The sequence below is a fragment of the Amphiprion ocellaris genome, chromosome 16 (genome assembly GCF_022539595.1).
Source record: "Amphiprion ocellaris isolate individual 3 ecotype Okinawa chromosome 16, ASM2253959v1, whole genome shotgun sequence".
Lineage (NCBI taxonomy): Eukaryota > Metazoa > Chordata > Actinopteri > Pomacentridae > Amphiprion > Amphiprion ocellaris.
Window position 1 is genome coordinate 22069975 of NC_072781.1, and position 26202 is coordinate 22096176.

Below are 26202 nucleotides of genomic sequence, written 5' to 3' on the forward strand. Positions count from 1 at the left end.
AAATAATTATAATTTTTTTTATGATATATTTCAAAAAGATAAACTTTCACATATTCTTCACACGTAAAGGGATATGTTTTGCTTTGTTTTCATTTTAATGATTATGGCTTATAGCTTGTGAAAATAAGAAATCCAGAGTATCCAAATATTAAAATATTTAATTTCAAGTTTGATTAAGCTATGTAAACTACTGTTCAAACAGTGTAAACACGTTGTATCTAGTCCACTATATGCAACCACAATCATGGAAGAGACTGCTGACATCAAAGTTGTCCAGAAGACGATCATTGACACCTTCCACAAGGAGGACAGTCTACAGACTACAGCCAACAGCCAGTCTAAAAAGACTGGCTGTTGGCAGAGTGCTGTATCAAAGCACATTAATGGAAAGTTGACTGGAAGGGAAAAGTGTAGTAGGAAAAGGTGCAAAAGCAACAGGGATGATTTCAGTCTGGAGAGGATTGTCAAGAAAAGTCTATTTAAGAACTTGGTAGAGCTTCACTAGGACTGAAGCTGGTGTCAGTGCATCAAGAGCCACCAAGCAAAGACGTCTTCAAGAAAGAAGCTTCAACTGTTGGATTCCTAGTATCAAGCTACTCCTGAACCAGAGAAAACATCAGAAGATCTTACCTGGGCTACAGAGAAAAACAACTGGACTATTGATCACTGGTCCAAAGTCCTCTTTTTTTTAGTTGAAAGTCAATTTTGCATTTCACTTGGAACTTAATTATCTAGAATCTGGAGGAAGAGTGGAGAGGCTCAGAATCCAAGGTGTTTGAAGTCCAGTGTGAAGTTTACGTTGTGTAATGGTGCCATGTTGGCATTGGTACACTGTGTTTTATTAAGTCCAAAGTCAACAAAGTCATCTAACCAGGAGATTTTAGAGAACTTCATGCTTCCATCTGCTGACAGGCTTTATGGAGACGTCAATTTCTATCAGGACTTAGCACCTGGCCACAGTGACAAAACTACTACCAAATGGTTTGCTGACCATGATAATACTGTAATGGATTGGCAAGTGAGACAGCACAGTGGTGCGGTGGATAGCACTGTCGCCTCACAGGTGAAATGTCTTGGGTTTCGCTTCCCAGCCTGTCTGTGCGGAATTTCTCCCTGTGCCTGTGAGGGTTTTACTGGCTGCTCTGGCTTCCTCACACAGTCCAAAGACATGCTGAGGGGAATGGGTGAGTCTAGATTGTCCGTCACCCCAAGTCAGCTGGGATGGGCTCCAGCAGCCCTCGCGACCCTACAGATGATACAGCGGTGTATGGATGGATGGATGGATGGATGGATGGATGGATGGATGGATGGATGGATCGTCAGCTAACTCACTTGACCTGAACCCCATATGGTTTATTGTCAAGAGAAAGAGGAGAAACATCTGACCCAAAATCACAAATGAGCTGTAGGCTGCTATCACAGTAACTTGGGCTTCAACAACACCTCAGCAGTGCCACAGGCTGATGGTCTCCATGCCACACCGCGTTGATGCAGTAATTTGTAGGTAAGGTGCCCTGACCAAGTATTGAGTGGAGTTGGACATTTCTGTATTGTGAATTACTTTTTTGATTGACCTTAGCAAATATTTTTTAAAATACTTTTTGAAATATTTCACTTTACACGTAATGAATATAGAAGATATGAAAGTTCACCTTTTTGGATTAAATTATGAAAGAAGTTACCTTTCTCATCATATTCTAATTATTTGAGATGTATCTGTATAGCTTATTTTACTGTGTGAAGATATTTTACTCATTGTAATAATGAATTGAGACAAACAGACCAATAGACTCAGATTATTTCTAATAATTTACATATACATACATATATTTAAAATGTAAAAATTTTTCTATAGGTGCCTCTATGAAAAAGAGTCATTCAAATCTGAAAAACAACGTGACTAATGCCATATTAAAAACACATCAGAGTTATTGTTAATACAGATTTGACTTGTAAAGTAGCATTCACATCAACATCCAAGTTGCAATTACAAGTTTTCTCCAGTATAACCAGCTTGAGGTTTAATGATGCAATAGTGCCTAAAATATAAACATATTAACACGAAGGCTTCATATCAGCTCAAGTTTGACATTTAGTATATTTTCATAGTGACCTGATTCAGACCTTATCAAACGATCAAATGGTCATATCATCGTTGATAATTCTCATTGATATGGGACAGTAGCTTCTGAGACAGGACTCCAAATGCAGAATTTTGTTTCTGTTTGTATGCACAAAACAACAGTTTGTAACTTAATATACATATTTGCTATACATACTCATTGTAGAATAGATTCCAAAACATGCCTGAGTTTTTAAGATTTACGAGATGATGTTGCCAATTCATTGTTCTTTTGTGAATGTAATGCGTTTCTGTACAAATCGAGCAGTCAAAAAAGCGCACTTTAAAGAGGTTGGCTTCAAAAGCACATCGATACAAAGCAGACAAAATTATTTCACAACTTGAAGTGATCCAAAAAAATGGGTGAATATTGGAACAGTGGTGTGTTGTCTGTGATTTTTGCCAAAAGAAAGTCTCTAGGTTTTGACATAGTAAGATGCCAAAACATTTGCACTTGCCACCGTACTTCTTTTCACTTAAAAAAATCAACAAAATTTACAATTTACTAAGGGTGCCAAAAACATTTTGCATACAGATGATCTACACTACAAGTCAAAAGTTTGGACGCATCTTCTCATTCAATGCTTTATGTTTATTTGTATTATTTTCTACATTGTAGATTAATACTGAAGATTAACATTTTTGTTTATAACATAAATCCATATGTATTCTTTTATAGTTTTGATGTCTTCAGTATTAATCTACAATGTAGAAAATAATACAAATAAACATAAAGCATAAAGCACTGAATGAGAAGATGCGTCCAAACTTTTGACTGGTAGTGTAATTCAGCACATTAACAAATAGCATCAGTTATTAAACCACATTTTAAAAAAAAATTAACTACATAATATATAGATTTTAAACTTAGCAACATTGTGGAAAAACGTCATCATACCACATAGATGCTATAGAGAGGCATCCAGCAGTCTGGCGATATTAGTTTGTAGCTGTAATCAGTTGTATATGAAGTCTAGGTCAGATAAAAAGGATGAGAGGGGAACAGGATATTAGAGTGTCACATGCTGGCAGGTGGAAAGCACAAGTCTTCATTACAGACAATGGAAGATGTACAGCAGCCCAGTGATGAGGCACTGATAGAGATCTGCTTATCTTGGAAATCCTGCCCACACCTTCTGTCTCTCATATCTCTGTGTGTCTGTGTGTCTGTCTGTCTGTCTGTGGAACCAGGCGTCGCTTTCTTGCCAGCATCCATCTCCTACCTTATTGGAACCAACATCTTCGGCACGTTGGCACACAAGATGGGGAGGTAGGAAGGGAAATTACCCTTATCTATTCTCTTTCTCTCTCCCTCTGTGGATGTGATATCTTTTTCCGTTCCTCTAAATGAGTTTTCAGTGTTTTTAGTGTGTTTGTGAGGCAGCCTTTGTTGAAACCTTGGGCCATGCATAATTTGTGTGTGTGTGTGTGTGTGTGTGTGTGTGTGTGTGTGTGTGTGTGTGTGTGTGTGTGTGTTCCCTTAAAATGGTATATTTTTGTCCTCCAACTTCACCATCATAATCTATTATGGTACTACTTCCACTATCCCTACTGCTACCATCAGTCACTATTATTCCTGCCTCTACTCTCTGTAGTAGTCTTTTGCTGCTACTGTTTAGCACTACAGCTAGTGCTATTGCTTACTGTATAAATGAATTAAATGGATGTCAGAAACAGCATTTCAGACTGCTACATGCTTACACTTTTTATTCCTCTGAACTACAAGCAGTTTTTGAGCATTTTCACTCCGCCAAGGAATGCGGCAGAGTCCTGCGACGATCGGCGTACGTTTGTCTGTCTGTTAGCAACATTACTCAAAAACGGACTAACAGATTTGGATGAAATTTTCAGGGAAGGTCAGAAATGACATATAGACCAAATGATTAGATCTTGGGAGTGACGTGACTCATAGTCTGGATCCATGGATTTGTTAAAGATTTCTGTATTGGGCACCCAGATAGCTCAGCTGGTGGAGCAAGCAACCCCTGTATGCATTGGTCCGGGTTCGATTCCAGCTCGTGGCCTTTTACTGTATGTCTCCTCCCTGCTTTCCTGTCAACCCCTCGACTGTGCCTATCAAATAAAGCCTACAAAAGGTCAAAAAAAGAACTTTAAAAAAAAAAAGATTTCTGTATCATTGCCAGTTACCTCCTCTCTGAGTTGTTGTCTTCTTATTTACAACTGACCACTTAACAGAAACCCACAGTTTAGCAGTAAAGGCGCCTACGTTTATTTTTCACAATCACATAACAGCAACATTCTCAAAATGTAGGAAATTGTAAAGTTAGATTTTTTCACGTGTTTTGGGAAAAAAACACGTGACCTCTCCTCTACGAGGCTGTTATTAAGATACAGTCTGCTGCCATGTTTTTAAGATCTTTGCAAGTGGCACGAACATTGAAGATGGCACCTGCTAGTAAACGAGAAGCAGTGTTGTTGTGCTTCATTTCTGTTGCATCAAATTTGGTAGCAGAGTTGCAGTTGGGGGATTTTTAAAACAGGTTCAAAATCATCAGAGCCACACAGGCATAGTTATCAGGGTTTTATTTACTCTCAAACTGCTAGTTCTAATTAGGCAGAATTTAAATGGTCAATTTAGGGAGTTTTTCAAATCTCCTTCTGGTCTGAACAAGACACATTGGATTTAAAATTCTCATAAGTGTCTCCTACCCACAGAGCCCAAATCTGTTCACTTTGGCATTATCATTGTGGAGCTGAATAAAAGATTCCAGCACTTGACAGAAATTTTGTAGCATTTTTAGAGGGCTAAGGACATTATGTTTTTGCAATGATTAACTATTACTATTACTATTATATTTGTCAATTATGTTTTGCTATTCAAAAAAAGGGAGGACCCAAATGGAGGATACTATGCATAGTCACAACAACAGCTACTTTTTGTAGAAGATTTGCTGAAAAAGTTGACAGCAGCAGAAGGGAAACAAACAAAAAGTGTCTGGAGGTTCCAGGTGTAAAACTGAACAACTGAAACTGAGTTCAAACAACAAAGAAATCCCAACACTGACAGAGAAAATCCAACAGGGTCACGAAAAGAGAAGAATAGAGAGAGAAAAGAGAAAAGAGAAAGAATACACAAGGTTTACAGACAGACAGCCAGATATGTTGAGGGCAGAACAAAAACCAAACACACAAGGCAGAGCAGGGTATTAAAGAACAGGTAAAACCAGTTGAAGGTTACTTGCCATAGACTGTTCAAAGTGGAAAGTAAAAATACAGCACACATTGCCTATAATAATATACTGTATTACCTTCACTGTTCCATTTTCAGCAGTTACAGTCCGGCATTGTAATGCATATTCTTTGATATTGTTTAAGAAGTGTTTACAGGAGTCTTTTTAACCAAGAAAATGTCATATTGGGATACATTCAGTACTGATTATACAACAATTAGTCACAACATTAAAACCACATGTCTATTATTGTGTAGGTCCTGCATCCAAAGGCAAGGACTCCATAGATTTTAGCAGCAGATCCTGGTGCTAGAAGTTGCTAGATGGAGCATCTACGTATTGAACGTGTTTTTACAGCAGATTCTATAGATGCTCAATCAGACTGAGCTTTGGAGAATTTGGTGGCTCATCAATGCCTGGAACTCTTCTTCAGACTGTCTTTGCACAGTATTAGCAGTGGTTGCAGGACTATAGCCAGAGTAAAATTTTAACTTCAGTCCAGAACCAGAACAAATGTATTTTAGAACTGTACGTTTGTAGTTTGTTTTTGGTTTTTTTCCCAATGGCAAATTTCCTCCTCCCTAAAATTCATTTTACATCAAGAACTGAGGGAATTATTTGATGATTGGATTGAGCATTTTTCCCTGTTTATACACCGTTCAGGCATAACATTATGACCACTGACAGGTCAAGTGAATAACACTGATTATCTCTTCATCATGGCACCTGTTAGTGGGTTGGACATATTAGGCAGCAAGTGAACATTTTGTTCTCAAAGTTGATGTGTTAGAAGCAGGAAAAATGGCGTAAGGATTTGAACGAGTTTGACAAGAGCCAAATTGTGATGGTTAGACGAGTGAGTCAGAGTATCTCCACAACTGCAGCTCTTGTGGGGAGTTCCTGGTCTGCAGTGGTCAATATCTCTCAAAAATGGTCCAAGGAAGGAACAGTGGTGAACGGCGACAGGGTCATGGGCAGCCAAGGCTCACTGATGTGTGTGAGGTGCGAAGGCTGGCCATTGTGGGTCGATCAAACAGACGAGCTACTGTTGCTTAGATTGTTGAAGAAGTTAATGCTGGTTCTGATAAAAAAAAAGGTGTCAGAATACACAGTGCATCACAGTTTGTTGCGTATGGGGCTGCTTAGCTGTAGACTAGTCAGGGTGACCATGCTGACCCCTGTGCACCACAGAAAGACCAACAATGGACACGTGAGCATCAGAACTGGACCACAGAGCAATGGAAGAAGGTGTCCTGGTCTGATAAATTCGCATGGATGGCCAGGTGCATATGTCGCTAACCTAGGGAACACATAGCAGCAGGATGCACTATGGGAAGAAGGCAAACCAGCATCATACTGCCTCCACCAAGTCAGCAAGTCTTGCCTTACCTGAATTGTTATGGACAGAAAGTTTGTGTTGTCCTGTTGCCACATCATGAATATTTAGAATTCCACTCTTTTCAACAATGTTTTTGTCAGTCAGACGCACAGCGTAATAAGGAGCATGTCCTGCAGGAGAGTAGCCAATGGAACTTTCTCTTTCATTGCAAATTGTAATGCAGTTGTTTCATTGAAATTCTTTTTTAGGATATTTGTTCTGTCACAGGTTATGCTCCCCTCACAGAGAACTGGACCACTTATCTTCATTTTAGAAATGTACCAGGGCAGCAATACCTATGTCAGACTGTGTGATTCTCTTTTCAATAATGTTTAATGTTGCCTCATCTCTTTCTGTGTCTCTCTTTTGTATAATATTCTCCTCCTCTCTCTGTGTTTCTTCTCATCATCTCTCATTTCAAGCTGACTCTTTTGCACTGAAAGGCTCTTGGTTTAAAATGTGGCTTTGCTCTGGCTGCATCTCTTTAACATTTTTTGACTCCCTATGCTGTTTTAATACAATTGAAGATAACATCAATACATTAGAACATTACAAGAAAATGATAAGATCCGATTTGTGTAAAAAGCACTAACTGTAGACAGATAGACATCGAATAAAGCTGTCCTCCTCCTTAGCCACGGTACTGAAGATGCTTGTAATATTTGGCACAAGCATGAATGACTGATATACCACAAATGACAGCAATGAAGGTTCTGAAGTAATGCTAAGTACTACAATAGAAAAAGACAATTATTTTTAATAGTATTAGATTGTATTCTATGTGTAATACAATCAAAATAATATTGATCATGTTTTTTGTAATTGTACTATAAAGTAAATTTTTAAGATAATCTAGCACAGACATTGTTCTGTCATCACTGACACTGACAAATGTTGCACTGATAATGCAACAGAATGAAGTTTGCTTATGCACAAAAACCGTGTTGTAATAGGCTATTGTGTGTCAATAATATAGACTAAACAGGCATGCAACTCTAACCACCAGCTCACGTTCAATGGTTCTTTTCTTAGCATTTAGAAAATTAGCTCAGCTCCTATTATGGCTGCAACTTAATTACTTCCAGGTCATTTCATTCCATTAGGAACCTTCCTAAGAAAAATGGCTCTTCAGCCGCAGTCATTGTATGTATCTGAATTTCTTGAATTATATAACTCAAGTTTATGTTGGTATCAATACTTCGGAAGGAAAGTGAAATCTTGGAAGTAGGTTTTTTATCCAAGCACACACAAATTAAATGTGTTTTAAAGGTTAGAGAACTTACTGTAAGCACGCTAAATGTGTAAACATAGCTTGGGTCTGCTATGTGTTCATCTTCATTAGGGCGGACCTATTAACTCTCACCTGAATTAAAGAGAAAAAGATTTATCATTTTCATACAGAATGTTTTATTGATGTAGTGATGTTGTTCTGCTACAACTTTTGAAAGCCATTTGCTATGTTTTGTCCTCTGCATCTCGCCTGAACAACACGCTGAACCAAGTGGTGAGTGCAGCAGATGTTGCATTGTGTCTAAAAGCCATATGATGGCGTCCTTAGAGAATTAAATTACACTCCTTTTGAGTGTTTTGTAATTCGTGCTTCTCTATTCTATGTTTTGGCGGCCATGTTGGTGCGTGTGAGTCCCTCCCTCTGAAACTGTCGGCCTTTGCTGCATTAAAAAGAAACTGAGAGTGATCTTCAACACTGCATTTTAAAAATGAAACTATAGTCCAGAGCATTCAGTCAATACCTACTTTACCTAATATATGGGCTCTCATTTCTTTTCAGTTCAATGTGAGAGTCTCTACTGCTGTTTTGCTGCTCTCCTCTGCGCTCTGTTTCACTGAGCGTTTCCTCTGCTGTGTGGGTCAAACAGACATTCATGTTCACAACTCATTACTGCAATTGTGTATTTTCTATTCTAGTGTGTGCTAATGGCTGTGGCTGGTCTGTATATAACCTTTCTAGTAGCAAATGACAGGCGCAGGGAGGGGTGAGGTGAGGCTGACACTGTTTGCTTGAGGCTGTTTGTTTTGATCTGAGATGATGGTGCTGTAGTAACAATGTCCTCACACACGATCTATAGAGCATCTTTAAGACATTTTGAACCATTTCTGGAAAATCAGTAGGTTCCTCCTTTCTAGTGAGCAAACATGTGTCTGTTATGGACCAAAAAAAGAGCCTATGGTGACCGATTTTAGCCAGCCAATCTTAACTAGCTAAACTTGAGTGGTGTAAGTTTGTTGATATAGCAACATATTTTAAGTCTATTGGACCACATTACCCAAGTAACATATAATGTTGATATTAATATATGGTCACCATATTTTGGTTTCAAAAAAGACACCAGTTACAAGGTTCAAAAATGGCACACATTGGCTGTCTGACTCTAGTTGTATTTATTCCTCTGACTAGTGCTGGGCGATATGGAAAAAATCATATATCACGATATGGATTATTTTATATCACGATAACGATATATATGACGATATACCACAACAAAGTATGTTTTCAGTTATTCTCTGAAAAGTTTGACAAAAATTTCATTGCTTACTTTTCTCCATGAAACTTCAACCTGTTGCTAGGGCTGGACCCGAATATTCGGTCCCCATGGTGGTATGCGGATATTAATTTTGAGATCTGAATATTCGCCTCCTCCTACCTCCACCCCCACCCCTCGTCGGGCTTTACGAACCGAGCCGAAAATTCGGCTCTTTCCTCCGTTAGCTCACGGCCTCTGACCTCACGGACCGAACCGAATATTCAGGTCGTTCCTCCGTCCGTCCGTCCGTCTGTCAACTCCGTCAACTCCGTCAACTTCCACCCCTTCCCCCCCGGACGTTAAGGAGGGGACCAAATATCCGGAGCCCAGAAACTGCTATTCGGGCCAGCCCTACCTGTTGCGCGTCCATCGCTCAGCACTCATGAGTTAAGTAACATAAAGCATGTCGCAAACCTGCGTGAGAATCAAAGAACGTAAAGCATGTCATGTCGCAAAAACCACAAGACAGAGTTTCTTTGTGAAAAATCTTTTTTATTCTTCTTTATTTTCACTTATATAAACTTAGAGTATGCATAGTGACAAGAAAACACTAATACAATCGTCGCAGGCTATTTAATGATATATTTGCTGTAATAATTGATAAAATTAGGGTAGAAACGATAGAAGAGAAATGGCATGATAGACACTTTTCTATCGTTCTCACGATATGTATCGTCATATCGCCCAGCACTACCACTGACTGTCAGATATGATAGAAATGTGCTTACTTGTTACTTAGGAACAAGTTCTACTTGACTGAAATATGTCATATTTGGCAGACTGGTACAACCACGGGGCTTAAGCAGAATTCACCCAGAATTGTTGACTTTTCTGGTAAGTCTGTGTTCTAACATTTCCGTGAAAGATGCTTTGACAGATGAACTTTCATTCACACTTTCATTCACAAAACAAAATGGCCATTTATACATAGAAATTACCAATGCCAAAACCAAAAGCTTGGAAAAACTGTCTACAGGTGGCTGGGTTAAGGTGTTGAAAGAGGGCACTTACATCAGAGAATATTAAGGGGTGTACTCCACATGGATTGCAGTACCAAAGCTTTCCCATCAGGACATTAGCCAGAGCATCATACTGGCTCTGCTGGCTTGCCTTCTTCCTATAGGGCATCCTGCTGTCATCTCTTCCCAGGTAAATGACACATGCTCATCTGTCCATCCACATGATGTAAAAGAAAATGCGTCTCATCAAACCAGGCCGACTTCTGCCATTGCTCCATGACTTTTGATAGTGGACAGGGGTCAGCATGGACACTCTGACCAGTCTGCAGCTATATGGCTCCATATACAGCAATCGATGATGCACTGTGTGTTCTAAAACCCTTCCATCATAGCTGAGTTAAGGTTTTCAGCAATTGGTGATACAGTAGGTCTTCTGTGGGATCAGACCTCACAGGCCAGCCTTTGCTCCGCCCGCAATATCAATGAAACTTGGGCACCCATGATCCTCTCACTGGTTCACCAGATAAACTTCCTTGGACAACTTATGGTCAGTACTAACCCCTACATACTGGAAACACCCAAGAAGATCTGCTTTGTTTGAAATGCTCTGATTGAGGCATCTACAAATCACAGTGTTGCTCTTATGAAAAAAAAACAGTTTTTTACTTTATCTGTGAGTGGTTTTAATGTTGTGGCTGATTGGCATATACAACATTTAATGTAATATTCACGCTATGTAGATACATTTTTGTATATGTATCCACATCAAACCGACTCACATCCTTACTGTTCTGCAGAAAGTATTGCACATGATTAAAGTAAAAGTGTTTTAGATTAAGCAAAACTGACCACTTCTTCTGTCTGTTACAGATGGCTTTGTGCTCTCATTGGAATGATGGTGGTTGGAATCAGTGTAATATGTGTAAGTATAAGGGAGACAACTCCATCATTAGTGTAAATTTAGATGTCACTTATGAGTGATCTGATCCGGTCACTATAGAGTTTAAAATGGAGCAGAGGCACTGCTGTGTAAAACACACTAGATTCTAAAGAGGATGTATCCATCCATCCATCATCTATATACCTTAATCCTCATTAGGGTCAGTAACCAATTAGGGCTGGACCCGAATATCCGAATATTCGGTCCCGACGGTGGTCTCGATATTAATTTTGAGATCCGAATATTCCCTTTGGATGCATGCATTCATATATTATATAAAATAACAGTAGGTTTACAAAATATCTACAGATACAACAGTAAATACATGAAAGGCAGGTAATGAGTGCATGAAAAGCGGTTAACATTTATGCACACAAAACATTGGGAGGGTTGGAACCAGTATTATTGCTTCTTGTGTTACCAAGTTTAAAAAAGAAATTGTCCAAATGATCTTCTTTTGTTCATACAGAGCTCAGAATTAATGCTCTGTATCTCATTACAAACTTCCCAGTGATTTCCATGCTAAATTCAAAAAGCAACCAGCATCTCACACCACAAAAAGTGCTGCTTGTTTATACTCCTGTGTAATGCTCAGGAAAAAAACAAAAATTCATGAGTATTTTTTTGTTCTAGGTCCCTTTTGCCAGAGACATCTATGGTCTGATTCTTCCCAACTTTGGCGTTGGGTTTGCTATTGGTAAGTTTGTCAAATTTGCCACCTTTACTGCTTAATATTTACAATATGCTAACATGGAAGACCATCACTGGTTATGATGTGTTACAGGCATGGTGGATTCCTCTATGATGCCAATAATGGGTTACTTGGTGGACCTGCGGCATGTGTCTGTTTATGGAAGTGTGTATGCCATTGCTGATGTGGCTTTCTGCATGGGGTTCGCTTTAGGTAAGCTGGAACCAAATACACAAAACCTTAGAAATCCTACAGAGTTCAACTACATGCTGTAAGACCTCTAAAGTGACGTTAACCAGCAAAGACAGAGCAAATCTGCTTTTTCAGATTTTCTATTGTGGCGCAGGATCCAGCAGCTTTGACTGTTACATTAACTGAATGCATCAAAGAAAATATATGAATTAGTAGTTAATGGACAGAACTCCAGTCCTATAAGCACAAAGGAAACAGAATAACTGCCGTTTGTTATGTTAGTCTACCCTGCTGTAAAGACATTCCACAGTTGCAGTTCTTGTGGTTGGAGCACACACAAAGCTTTTAGTCATCCTGAAACCACCTCCATCTTCCTACAGTGCAAAATGGCCTAATGATGGCTGGTGGTTAGGCTAAATATCTACTTCTAATTAAGAAGTAAAAACTAAGCAATTATGTGGTTGATGTGCATAATAGATGTCTGGCCATTGCTTTTTTAAAAAAAGAAGTATACCGTATTTTCCGCACCATAAGGCGCACCGGATTATAAGGCGCAGTCTCAATTACGGGGTCTATTTCTGTACTTAAGCCATACATAAGGTGCACCGTATTATAAGGCACATGCTAAAACAAAGTAACGGAAGCAAAACAGTGAGTTTGGTTGAACTTTATTCTATTACGTATTTAAAAATACACTCATTATTTTTTGATCAATTTTCTGTCATAAATCCATTGAAGTCCTCATCTTCTGTATCTGAATTGAACAGCTGGGCAATTTCGCCATCAAACATGCCGGGTTCCCTCTCGTCATTGTCGGAGTCAGTCTCGTTGCCGGGTGGCTGTTCAGCAACGATGCCGGCTTTTGCGAAAGCTCGGACGACAGTCAAAGCAGATACCTTAGCCCAGGTATCCACAATCCATTCACATATGGTGGCGTAACTCGCCCGGCGCTGCCTCCCAGTCTTAGTAAAGGTGTGTTCGCCGTCTCTCATCCATCGCTCCCACGACGCTCGCAACTTCACTTTGAACGCCCTGTTTACACCAATGTCCAGCGGTTGGAGTTCTTTTGTTAATCCTCCCGGAATGATGGCAAGCTCCGAATTCATTTGCTTCACTTGGTTTTTCACAGTAGCGGTGATATGGGCACGCATGGAGTCGCAGAAACTCTGTTTTGTCTTCTTAACTTGGCACAATTCATTCTCCTGCTTCCTCCACTTCCGAACCATAGATTCATTGATTTTGAATTCTCTCACGGCTGCTCTATTCCCATTTACAACCGCGTAACTGATAGCCTGTAGCTTGAATTGGGCCTCGTAAGCATGTCTCTTCGCTGATGCCATTTTCGGGGGTCCTTAGCCAAACAAATGTTTTGCAGCATACCGGTAGTACAGTATACCTACCTACCGGAGGCGTGGCGGAGGTAAGCGTAGGTACTGTACGTACCTTTACGTAATGTTCTGTAATTGGTTTATCGCTGCCAGCGTATGTAGTGTACGTATTACGTCCCTATGTCGGTGGGAAATGGTCCGACAGTCAATCAAGTGGAGCGGGTTAGGTGGAACTCAGTGCACACATAAGGCGCACCGGGTTAAAAGGCGCACCGTCAGTTTTTGAGAAAATTAAAGGCTTTTAAGTGCGCCTTATAGTGCGGAAAATACGGTAGTTAAAAATCTACAACTGCATCAAAAACCTGTCATTTTATAAGTAAAGGTGGATTTATAAACATTAAACAGAAGTCATGACATTTAAAATTAACATTTCAAATTCTGTGCAATCTCTAGGTCAGCAGTCAAATCAGTAGCATTGACCATGTTGACTTTTTTATACAAAAGGTCAGATTTCCTTGAGTTGGAGTCTTCCATTGAAGTATGTTCTGCATTGCCATTGTTTAGCAGTCAATTACACCTATGGGATACACGCCATCATCAACTCATGACAAGACTGAAATTTTAAGGGAGCAACGAATGGAGCTTTGCAACACGTTTCAAAATAATGGATCAGTTTTATTCAAAGCACCAGGGTCAGGCAGACAGGGAGCACATCATCTGAAGGTCATTACATTGAGCATTTTTCACTGAGAGAAGGCGGCTTCACCAGAGATACGGAGTTCACTAAATAAACAACACAGGACACCAATGAGCTAAAGTCCTGTCAACAGAAGGCTGTCTAGTGTCTCAGGACGAGTAGCATCTCTAAACCACAAACACACACTTTGGTGGACTGTCATGGAGTGGATCAGAGACTCAAGCACGGAACAACAGAGACACAGCAGACCAGCTTACAAAACAATAAGGAATCCATTTACAATAACTTACACAGAATGTATATCAGTACAGGGGAACTGACGTAACAGGGTTAACTCCGACTGAAGGAGGCAACTACTGGACAGGAGGAATAACTACACGAGCAAATGACAAACACTACAAATACACAAGACAGACTGAATCTTACGAAAGCAGGTGATATTTAAGTGAGGCAGGACCAATCAGAACTTGGTACGACCAAGCTAGGAAAGCTAACGAGACTGATATCAAACAGGCACACAACGTGTGAATTGCAAACACCAACACAGCTGATAAACAGAATGGGCTTATCACACTCAATAAGGTACATAAGCACTAGACCTACGATGACCCTGAGAGAGAGCGAGCCAGACTTAGCTGACAGCCAAACGGAGAAGAGAGGATGAGGGAATATGGACAGAGGAGACGTGTGGCGTGGAAAGAATGGCATCTTGGCAGGTGCAGGAGCCAGGTGGTATTTTCCCAGAAGGGTTCCAGAGATGATCGGGTTGGCCATGGAAGATGGACTGAAGAATTGGACCAGATACAGACAGAGCAGGTTGTAACTGAGGCACAAGAGACAGACAACCAGTTAGAATGCAAAACAACATGCAAGCAGAGCAGAACTGAGGCCCGGGTTAAACTAGCAAGAGTTGTTCAGTGGTCTGAGTCAGGCTTTTTTGCCAGAGGTAGATGAGTTGCAGGTGGACCACTCCCTGCCACAGGTGTGCTCACTCAGGTGGTTATCCAATAGCCTGCACCTGTTCACATTCCACACACACACCTTGCTCACACCCACCTGGGGAAAAAGGAAAGGAGGCAAAGGATGGGGAAGGGAGAGGCTGCCTCTATGCAGAGCTGGAGGTGGAGCGCATGACATGGACAAAGATAGGGCAGCATTTCAAAGTAAATGGTGAAAAAAGTCCTGTTTATTGATGAATTCCCATTAGAGACTTGTAGCAGCAACAGATGTGCGTATACAAGTTGGATACCTGCAGCAAATTGGCTCCACCCTGACTAAGAAGACTCAGTCTCTATTCGTCATGGACAAGCTCTGCTGTCTGGTTTGCATCTTTGTGGAGAAGGATTCATACTGCAGCAGGATAATGAATCCAAACTTCAAAGCTTTGACTTGAAGACCAAAGGAGACCAAGGAGTGCTGATTGTCACTGATGTTCAACCACAGTCAAATGACCTCCATTGGACATTTATGAAGCACTTGAGGACTGAGAAAGACAAAGATTCCTGACATGACAAGAAGCTCTTTGGAATATGAGCACATTAGCCTGATTTATCAGATCTGAACAAACTGGTGGAATCCATGCAGCTCAAGTGCTGCTTTCAAAAAAGCAGGACACAAACAGCTACTGAGAGATTCTGACAATCATGGACATTTTTCATAGATTCTACTTTTCTCACTAGATATTAAACAGATTTGATCATTTGGAATTAAACTGCTTGTAGTAAATTCTAAACAAATGCAAAATAGAGGAGGTCATTGGTGGTCTCAGAATTTTGGACCCCAACTTATATTGTCATTGTTACCAAAGTATTGTTTGATTACTGTCTCATCACCATTATCTTATCCTAATATGACCCCATTATTATTAATGTATCATCTTGTCAGCAGTGAAGTTCAATGCAAAGTGCTGCATTCAGCCAAATAGACACCTGAACCAGTGTGTGGTCTGTCTTCTCCTGATGCAGGTCCATCTATCGGAGGTTCCGTAGCGGAGAGCATCGGCTTTCCCTGGCTGATGACCATCATTGGAGTAGTGGATATTTTCTTTGCTCCTCTCTGTCTCTTCCTCAGGAATCCACCAGGACAAGAAGAGAAAATTGTAAGATTCAAAACACACATAAATACAGTCAGTCACATCCTACATAAACACACAGAAATATGGAAGCCCTGGAAGGCAAGGTCAACAAATACATTGCAAGGCTGTAGTTTTTGGATTGTTGTCCTCCACTGATCCATCGTCTATACACCACTTAATCCTCATTACGGTCACAGGGTGCTGGAGTCTATCCCAGCTGACTTATGGTGAAGGCAGGGGACACCCTGGACAGGTCACCAGTCTATCACAGGACTACACATAGAGACAAACAATCACACTCACGTTCACACCTATGGACAATTTAGAGTTTGGAAACATGCAAACTCCATGCAGAAAGATCCTGGCAGGGATGCAAACCAGGGATCTTGAGGCTGCAAGACAAAAATCCTGTCCTCCAAGCCTCCCAACATTATTTTTTGTATCTTTCACATGTAGTTCCATATAGTGTGACACACTCAAACTGTGTGTGATAAACAGCATATCCATGGCAAAGCTTTACAGTTCTGTCCACCCATTATGTACTCATTCACAGGACAAAGCTGTGCACAAACTATTAGCATATTATTTGTAAACATAGATCCTGTGACAGACTGACATTAAACATGAGACATTGAAGGGCTGACCAGAATGTCTAATCTTTTATGTAACATTTGGGAATGTCTTATCTCAGTAAAATTGAATCTAAGTTTGCTGTTTTAAGCTAGTATTTATTTTGCACCTTTGGCACTGTGGCCAAACAAGCATAACTAGTGTTAAGAAAGTTGCTGTTTCTGCACTGATGCCAGCACTTATTGTTGAGATAAATTCATTTGTCTCTCTTTCTGTAGTGAAACACAGCTAAATCAAAGCAAACTGACATATCAACTGCACAAATATAAATTGAACTCATGAGGAAATGACAGTGGAATCTCAAAAGTAAAGTAAAACAGTTTATGTCTGTATAAATAGCACATTCAGAGAACTCATAGACTACCATTGCCTAATTGTCATATTTTGACATTGATTACCTTTGATTTTGTTTTTCTTTGGACATTTCATTGGACATGCTTGTGGGTGAACTGTAATCCTGCAGCTCCACCTGTCCTGCCTCCCTGTTCCTTTGTCCATCTCCATGCAGCACCTGCTGTCCTTCATAGCATCTCTAATCCCACTTGCCTTCTGTCCATTCACCTCCTGTGCTATTTCCCTCCACTACTATTTGCTTGTTTTTTCCTGCTTTTTAATTTGCTTTCACTGCAGGTGCTCTAATCTTTCAGAATGGGATCGTCCCAATTTTGACTTTATAAAGCGGACTGGGTATTGGTCGGATTTAACACATTACATGAGATACTTACATTTCTATAATAATAATAACCCTTAGTATGTCTTTACTTAAATTTACAAAATGTTTTACAGATGAAAGAGAAAATAAAAACATACTAAACATGGGAGTGAAAGAAAACAAGAGAAAAATATAGAAATTAAAACTGTAAGTGGATCATACTATTAAATATATACCAGCGCCACCTCCCTGGCCTCCTCAGAATCAGCTGTCTTATAATGTACATTAACTTTATTATATTTAGTGAAGCCATGCAAAATCATACCTTTATACTTTGAATATTTTCTGTGCAATATCATCATTCTCTACTTACAGAAGAATCTGTAAAACATTAATGTTGTTCTACATATACAAAAACCCTGTGTGCAATTTGTCAATTTCTACATATGTAATAATAATAATCCTCATGAAAGTATCTTTTTTTAAATTTCAATACAATTTGAGAGAAATCTGTAACTACTGATTACAATAAATGTATTTAATCTGAAGGCAGTAATAGGCTGACAGTGCCATTCATAATTAGCATTTAAGTAGAGTCCATTTATTTATATAGTCCAGTATCAATAATCATACATTGAAATGAAGAGGAAAAGACTAATACTGAATATTTTAAGTTAAATTTTGAAAATGAGAACTGATTCAACTTTCTGAGCTGCTTATAATAATATATTTAAAATATTTACAGTCTTATAAACAAAGATGGTGTATGAATGGCTTTACATAAGAAATGAGATATTTCAGCTGCAGAATTGTGTTAATTTACACTTAGTGTTCTCAATGAGTGTTACACAGTTTTAAATTTGGAATAAACAGAGGCTAGGATCATTTCTCAGTATCAGGAGACACCAAAATTGAATTTGCATGACAACAGGGCATCCCTAAAGTCTGGATACAGAGTCAAAAATACATATATTCAAGAGAATTTATTATATTTTTTTTAACAACATTACATTCAATAAATATATTTTTTATATATTGAATTTAATATATATTTAATAATTAATCAAATATATATTTATTACAATAGCCATATTAATAATCTGTGGAGGCAAAAAAAATTATAGTCAATGAGATTTCCTATGTGTCCAGACTTTAGGGACACCCTGTAGAGTAGAATCAGAATGGGGTGTTGCTTGTTTTTACCAGTAGAAGTTTCAATGTTTCTGGGTTATGCATCAAACTGAAACATTTCTTTGGACATGTAATTAGACAAAGAACTTTGTTGTGCCATTGGGTCGGATTTTGAAAACAGGTCCCCACCCATGTGCAGAATTTAATTTTGTTAATAGCATGTAGCTGCTGAGAGACAGAGAATCAAAGTCCTGTTTTATTCTTTGACACGTGTTGCAGCAGAAACAACCCTTTTCAACAAATGTCTTTTCAGGCAATTTTGATGGACACCAACTGTTCAATGAAGACAAGATCCTACTCCACACAGGGGACGTACTACCAGGGTGAAAACATGGATCCAGAGTATGATGATTATGATTAACAGGACACCAGCCATGCAGGTTAAACCTTCAGAGGATCTATTTTGTTGTAGAAAAAAAAGAAGGAGCACAGAAGAAAACAGCAAAACAGCCAAGATACTTCTATGTGAATGTCCTGCATTCAGTCCTCACTATTCAGTGTCCTCTTAGCAGTTGTTCTGGAGCAAAACCAAAGTTGTTCTTGATCTGTGGTTGCAAGTGCATTGTGTAAGAGATATTTTTTTAGCCAACAGCCTTATTCAATAGAGAGATAGAGTAGGAGAGTGCTGAGCAATGAGTACAATTTGCCGGTTTGTTTTGAATACAGATGTGTCTTAATCCATGTGTTGGTCATTAAGTGTTATCTACTGTATCTCAGTGATACTGTCCAGAGTATTATTCGCAGAATTTGAAGTGCAAGGTGGTATTACAATAGGTAATTGTGTGGCATGTTTAGAAACTGATGTCTATCAAAATCCAGTAAGATTTGTCGTTCTGTTTGCATTGGTCCAAACCAGGGGCTTCCCCAGTCCAATAGTTGTGGCTGAACTGCACAGGGAAATCAATATATCTGAGCTGCTGAAGAAAGTGAAGAGTATTCTAGAGCAGAATATAGATACATGATGTCATCCTAACATGAATAGAAAATATAGTTTTTTTGCATCTTGGCAACTTCAAAAAGAGAGACCATATAAAACATTTCCCATAGATACTGCTGTTGAGAAATAGATTTTAAAAAAACAACAACAATGTCCTGTTTCTATGAACAGTATCAAATTGTATCCATCTGTATTTACACACACACACACACACACACACACAGTTTACTATAACAGCATGGAGTCAGTATTATCAAGCATAGTTTTGGAAGCAGCAGATCTAAATAAACTGAAAACTTCCCCACAAGCATTCCCAGTTCCTCCATCTTCCCTGTAGGTCTCTATCATTTATGTAAGTATCGCTGCTTTAAGATCACAACACACCATGTCTAAGCAGCATTATGTTTTGGATGCTGTCTGCAAACCTTGTCTCTTTTGTTTTGTAATAGCAGGACCTTATACAGGTAGATAAAATATCACAGCTAATAGAATAGCTTCCTCTGTGTTGGACTCTTCTACTCTCCATTTCCTCAGAAATGCTAAAGCAGTTTGCTAATGGTCAATGACGCCAACTTGAGTCAAAATTCACCAAAATTAGAGTTGAAGTGAGAGTTTCATACTGATTTCATTTGTCCCCATTGATTTCTGCCATTGAAATGAACTGATTTTGCTCCAAAATGCTGCAGTTTTAAATGCTGTTTTGACTGGGCTTTGATGGGCCAGAAAACTGCATAGCTTTCTGTATATTCATAATCTTTATGTGGAACACAGTTCAAAGTTCCTGCACACAAAGACCAACAGAGTTCAGCCCCATGTGATTTTGTTATGTTCCCAAAAAATTATTTTTTTCTTTTTTTTTTTTTTTTTTACAAAATACAGAGCTCTTTACAAAAGATGTTTCTCAATTTGACATGCAAGCTACAGACTTCCATTCATTTTCTGTAAACTACTCAGTGGAAAGAGATCCAAATTCCAGCCACGCTTATAGTAAAAGAATAACTTTAAATGTTAAATCCCATGAGAAGCATTAAAATTGTGCAAGCTGAATTTGCCGATTACTATTTCAGAATGCTGATCACATGCAGCTTCTCCTCTGATTTGCGTTGTGAGCCAAAATAGCAACAGCATTTGAAGCAACAGCATTTTGATTGACAGCTGGATGGATGTAGCCGGTGGCGGCTGGGTGGGGGAGGGAGGAGTCGTTCCTGGTGACGCTCTTTGTGTTTCTGCCCTGAGACATCATCAGCATTGATACTTACACCTGGGCTTCTTCTGTGTCGTGGTCAGTATCTACAGTATTAAATATACACAGTCCACTTACAGTCCCACCAATATGCATTCTGCGAAATACGCTTATTCTTGTGTTTTGCCAGATGTTAGAAGATAGGATTTATACTCTTCTCACATCTATATGTAAAATATGAAGCTCATACGAGTAGCTGGTTAGTGTAGCTGAACATAAAGACTGGAAGTGGTTGAACAGCTAGTCTGGCTCTGTACAAATGTGATACGTTAAGCTCACTGATAAACTAACAGCTGGTTCTACATTTTTAACAAATGATGGCTGAGAAGAGTTAGCAATCTTCAAATCAAAGTCTCCCAAAACGTTGAGCTATTCCTTTAAGGCATTCTCCGTGTTTATATTCTATAGTATTACTTTCACAAATTCTTTGCAAAAACTGGGAATATACACCACCAGTCAAAAGTTTGGACATACCTTCTCATTCAATGATTTTTATACATTGTAGATTAATACTGAAGACATAACTATAAAAGAATACATTTGGAATTATGCTGTAAACAAAAAGTGGTAATCTACAATGTAGAAAATAATACAAATAAATAAAAACTATTAAATGAGAAGGTGTGTTCAAACTTTTGACTGGTAGCGTAAATTTAAAAAATATTCATTGAAGGAGTGGAAAAACTTTTCAAGCTATTTTTGGGATTCGAATGAAACACTAAGAACCAGTATTTAATTTCTATGTGGTTATTTTAAATGTCCCACTGAATCAATGAGAACAAGGGTTGTTTCAAAGACGACCACATCATGACCATTTGTACAATAATGATTTAATCTTATGCATTAGATCTTTCCTATCAGACGGCACTGATCCGATACTCTATTTTTCATTAAAGTTGAGACCAAAACTAATCAGCCAACATGTTCAATCAGTTCAACAGATAACACTGAAAGGAATGCTTATACTCTCTTCATGGCATTGTCAATTTCTGAAATCTGGTCCTTCACTTGATCAGGACTCAGGGAGATACCCTCTTTCCCCGGCCTCATAGATTAATGCAACACAGCCCACACTACCTGTTGCTTTTTGCTTTTCAGAGGTAAAGGCCAGAGGAGATCATTCAGTCTAGTTTTTACACAGGATTTAGGAAAATAAATGACAACAATCTTCTCAGGTTGTCTGTTAAACCCATCGATAGGTAGACACAGGAAAGTTTTTAAAAAGTCAGCATATCAATCATCATCTTTTCTGCATAAAAGAGCTCATCATGCCTTAAGTGTGTACGCTGTTGCAGCTTTTGTACAAAAGTACTAAAACACTCCTGAATGACTGGACAGTGATGTGCTTACTTGGCTCTCAAGTGGACAGTAAAATGGTGCTGAGTGCTATTGGTTCTTCTGTTTTGAGGTGTCTTTACAATCAGCTACTATTTATTTTTGATCCTGTTTTAGGTATATCTTGAAAACTGTACATATTTTTCAATGGTAGCAGTGGTCTAACCCTGTCCTGGACAGAACCACCTACATTCACAACATTAGACTGAATAAGACAGGAAGGAGGGCAACCAGCTGATATACACACTGTCTTAGTTGATACACTGTAGAGCTGCACTTGATTATTATCATCACAGAGGCATTGGTCTTTGCAGTTACAGGTAACAGGTCATTTAGAGGAGGTGACCCACAGCGCCACCTGCTGTATTTTAGTTGTACTGTGTTGTAAATTAATATTAACTAAGATTTACAAATCCTTTACTGCTGCTGTTGTTTGTGGATCAGTAGCTTTAAAGTAGTGTTTAATGTTCTTCAAAAGTCCCACACTTACGAAGTCTGCCTGAACATCCCAACATGCTCAGAGCCTTTAGCAGTGAAAGCAGATGGCAGATGGGTCTGAACACTTTGGTCCGCTCCAGTTTAATTGGCTATTTGCAAACACTGTTGTCATCATTTGCTTGTATCTGTGAAAAGGTCAATCTTAATTTAAAGAAGAAAGCAATGGTGGTCACCATGAACGGAGCGGATTATCTTCCACAGCACAAATCTGAAAGATTGCCTTTTGAAGAAAAAGGGTTACCCTAACCCTAAACTGGAGATTAAACTTGTGATCATCAGCTACAGGATAATATTACAAACCAAACTATTGATAAAAGTAACTGCAGATTTAAGGAGGAAGAAAATTTAGGCACTTGTCAAAGGAAGGCAAAAAAATAGGCTATCAAGACCTCAAGCATCTTTATGACAGGATTATCAAGCATTAAAGTGGTAAAAATGGTGTAAGTCTGCAGAGAAAACGGCTACCCAGCACATAAACTGAATTAAAAACCAGCAGTTGTGGACAAGTGAGGTTATGTGCTTAGTTGGATTATCACCTGTATTAAACTGTGTGGAAAATGTGTAATAGTACATTTGTCAAAGTTGTGTAATTTTCTGGCTCTGCATGTGTCTAAAATGGTTGTTGCCATTTCCTGTACTGCTCACCTAAAAGCACCATTAGCTACAGTAATGTGTTCGATGTGCTGCTGCTTTGATAAAACTAAACAGATAAAAACATGAAGGGTCCATCGTGTGTTTCAGTTCTGTTGCAGATAATCAGCAAACAGTAAGTTTACAGTAAACCCTAGATTTTTTATTTATGTATTTATTTTTTACAATTTAGCGTTAAGTTATTGCAAAACTTCTCATCAGTACAAACTAAAAGGGCAGACACAGAGAGACACACTCTGGACTTAGATGACTTAAGTTGTGAGTACGGATGACTGATATCAGGAGAAGTGACGCCGACAGAGCAGCAGTACATGCAAGCAATGCCAGTGTCAGTTCTGAGGATTGTCCATCCATCCATCCATCCATTGTCTTCTGCTTATCCGGGGCTGGGTCGTGGAGGCAGCAGGCGAAGCAAGTCATTCCAGACATCCCTCCCTCCAGTGACGCTTTCCAGCTCTTCCTGGGGGATCCCGAGGCTTTCCCAGGCCAGACAAGATATATAATCCCTCCAGCGAGTTCTGGGTCTGCCCCGGGGTCTCCTCCCAGGCGGACATGTTCGGAAAACCTCCAGAGGAAGTCTCCTTGAAGGCATCAGAATCAGATGGCCAAAGCAACTCAACTGGCTCCTTCTGACACAAAGGACCAGCGGTTCTACTCCGAGCTCCCTCCGGATGTCTGAGCTTCTCACCCTATCTCTAAGGCTGAGCCCAGCCACCCTGTGGAGGAAGCTCATATCAGCCGCTTGTATCCGCGATCTTGTTCTTTCGGTCACTACCCAGAGCTCATGACTGTCGTGCGTGCTGAAGGTCATGATGTGAGGAAGCCTACAGAACCGCATCATCTGCAAAAAGTAGATATATGATCCTGAGGTCCCCAAACCAGACACCCTCCTCACCCGAACTGCGCCTTGAGATCCTGTCCATGAACACCACAAACAGGATCGGAGACAAGGGACAGCTCTGGTGGAGTCCAACACCCACTGGAAACGTGTTTGACTTTGTGCCGAGTATGTAGACACAGTTCTTACTTTGGTTGTACACGAACCGAATGGAATGGCTTGTATCAGCGAGCCTGGTGCCTCATACTCCCCCAGTGCCTCCCACAGAGCCCCTCGGGGGACATAGTCGTAGGCCTTCTCCAGATCCACAAAACACGTGCACTGGCAAGTCGAACTCCCATGACTCCCTTGCTCCTCCTGAATCCGAGGTTTGACAATCGGTAGGAGCCTCCCTTCCAGCACCCAAGAGTAAACTTTTCCGGGGAAAGAGGATTCTCTCTGATTGTATATATTGCAGTTGGGAGAGGGGTCAGATTTAGATTACAGACTAGTATCTAGACAACTAGTCTGCTTAGTCACGTCAGAATAGACGATATCTAACCTTGACCAGAGCAGAGAGTCCTTGCAAAGCTTCCTCCTGCAGCGTCCGCCTGTTGGTGGATAATTTGGGATGACGTCTGCTAACAGCTGCAAGGAAATACCTTAGATAGGGGAAAGAGTACTTTTTCCTTCACACTGAGTATTTTTTACAGTTTGTCTCAGTCGCTTTGGTACATTTCTCAGATCAGAATTGAAATTCTCAAAACTACTTGTTCAAGGACGCAAGTGAAGGACATCATCGAAATGGTGCAAAACATGAAAGGCCAGTGGGCAGGACATGTTGCCAGAATGGACAAAAACAGATGGGCCAAGAAAACAACGGAATGGAGACCAAGAGAGGGGAGCAGGAAGAAAGGAAGGCCCAAGCGGAGGTGGAGTGATGACATCGAAGAGAAGGCCAGCAATGTGTGGACACGTGGCACAAGATCGTCAAGCGTGGAAGCAGATGTGGAGGCCACCCGCCAGCATTGTCGTGACAGGCTGTAATAGATAGACAGACTTGTTCAATCTTCACATCATTGTGTCTCTTGTGCACATCAAAAAAGCAGTTTCTCATTTCTTTGAACATGTTGCAAATGCTTTGGTACATCCATGCAAATGATTATATACAATTCTCTGCTGTTTCCTACATTATCAATTGCTTATGTGATGCTGATCAAAATGTCTTGTAATGGGTCTCTGTTGAATAGTCTCACCCCCCACAATATTTAGGCATTAATTCATCACATAAGTTGTCATAATATGTCATATTATGTTAAGGATATTTTTATACATTTCCATTAGACTTTTTTCTGAATCTGTTCTGAATTTGTTAATTTCTTTCAGGTGAATCTTGACTTTCTCTAACAAAGGGAAATGTATGAAGGGTTAGGGTTTTCTGAAATCGCTCAACAGAAAATCACAAATTTGTGGCCCAACAGACAGGAAGACTGCACTGTAATTCCTACAGCACTGCACGCACAGTTTTCCCTACTGAGATTGTCCTATGTTCCCATTTCTACTTTGTTTTTTGTTGTTTTTTTCTTTGTGCCATGCAGCGCTGTTTTCTGTATCACAATGACGTGGTCTGTCAACAAATTACAATACAAACAGTAAAAGTGTATTTGAATCTTGTCCAGTCTCTGGCAATCAATCCCTCACATACACTACGGTGTAACTTACAATTTACAATAATTGTCATCAAAACTTTAGCCAGTTTACATCAGAACTCCAGAGTACACTGTTATAATGACAACATGACTAAGCAATTTGACTGTATCCATACACAATGACACAAGGACTTTTCATTCTGATGACACTGACATGTTCATTGACACAGATATTTACTTTTGAGAGATGAACTAAGGATTTTGAACAAGAGACTGGCTTTTGCATGTAATCCATGGTGTTTTGCTATTTGTACGAATTGTTTTGAGAAATGCAGTTACAATGTTTCCTCTAGGATTTTCTTCAGTAGTGGTGTTAGGCTCTCTGGGGAGCCGTGATGCATAAACAAATGACACTTGACTGCAGATTTTACCTGTACAACCTATTTATTGAATGTCCAGTTGAAAATGGCTTTTTAAAGGCTGA

At 39.6% G+C, this 26202-nt stretch overlaps 1 protein-coding gene across 1 annotated transcript in view; it reads left to right on the forward strand.

Moving 5' to 3' along the window:
* The window catches only part of slc18a2 (solute carrier family 18 member 2), a 42922-nt gene extending 17192 nt beyond the window's left edge, over positions 1-25730 (forward strand). Inside the window, exons 10-15 of the mRNA XM_023296594.3 lie at positions 3314-3392; positions 11064-11115; positions 11767-11830; positions 11918-12037; positions 16006-16139; positions 18842-25730. Of these exons, the coding sequence (XP_023152362.2) occupies positions 3314-3392; positions 11064-11115; positions 11767-11830; positions 11918-12037; positions 16006-16139; positions 18842-18949 (557 nt within the window). The 3' untranslated portion in view covers positions 18950-25730. The remainder of the gene's footprint in view (positions 1-3313; positions 3393-11063; positions 11116-11766; positions 11831-11917; positions 12038-16005; positions 16140-18841) is intronic.
* The last annotated feature ends 472 nt before the right edge of the window (positions 25731-26202 follow it).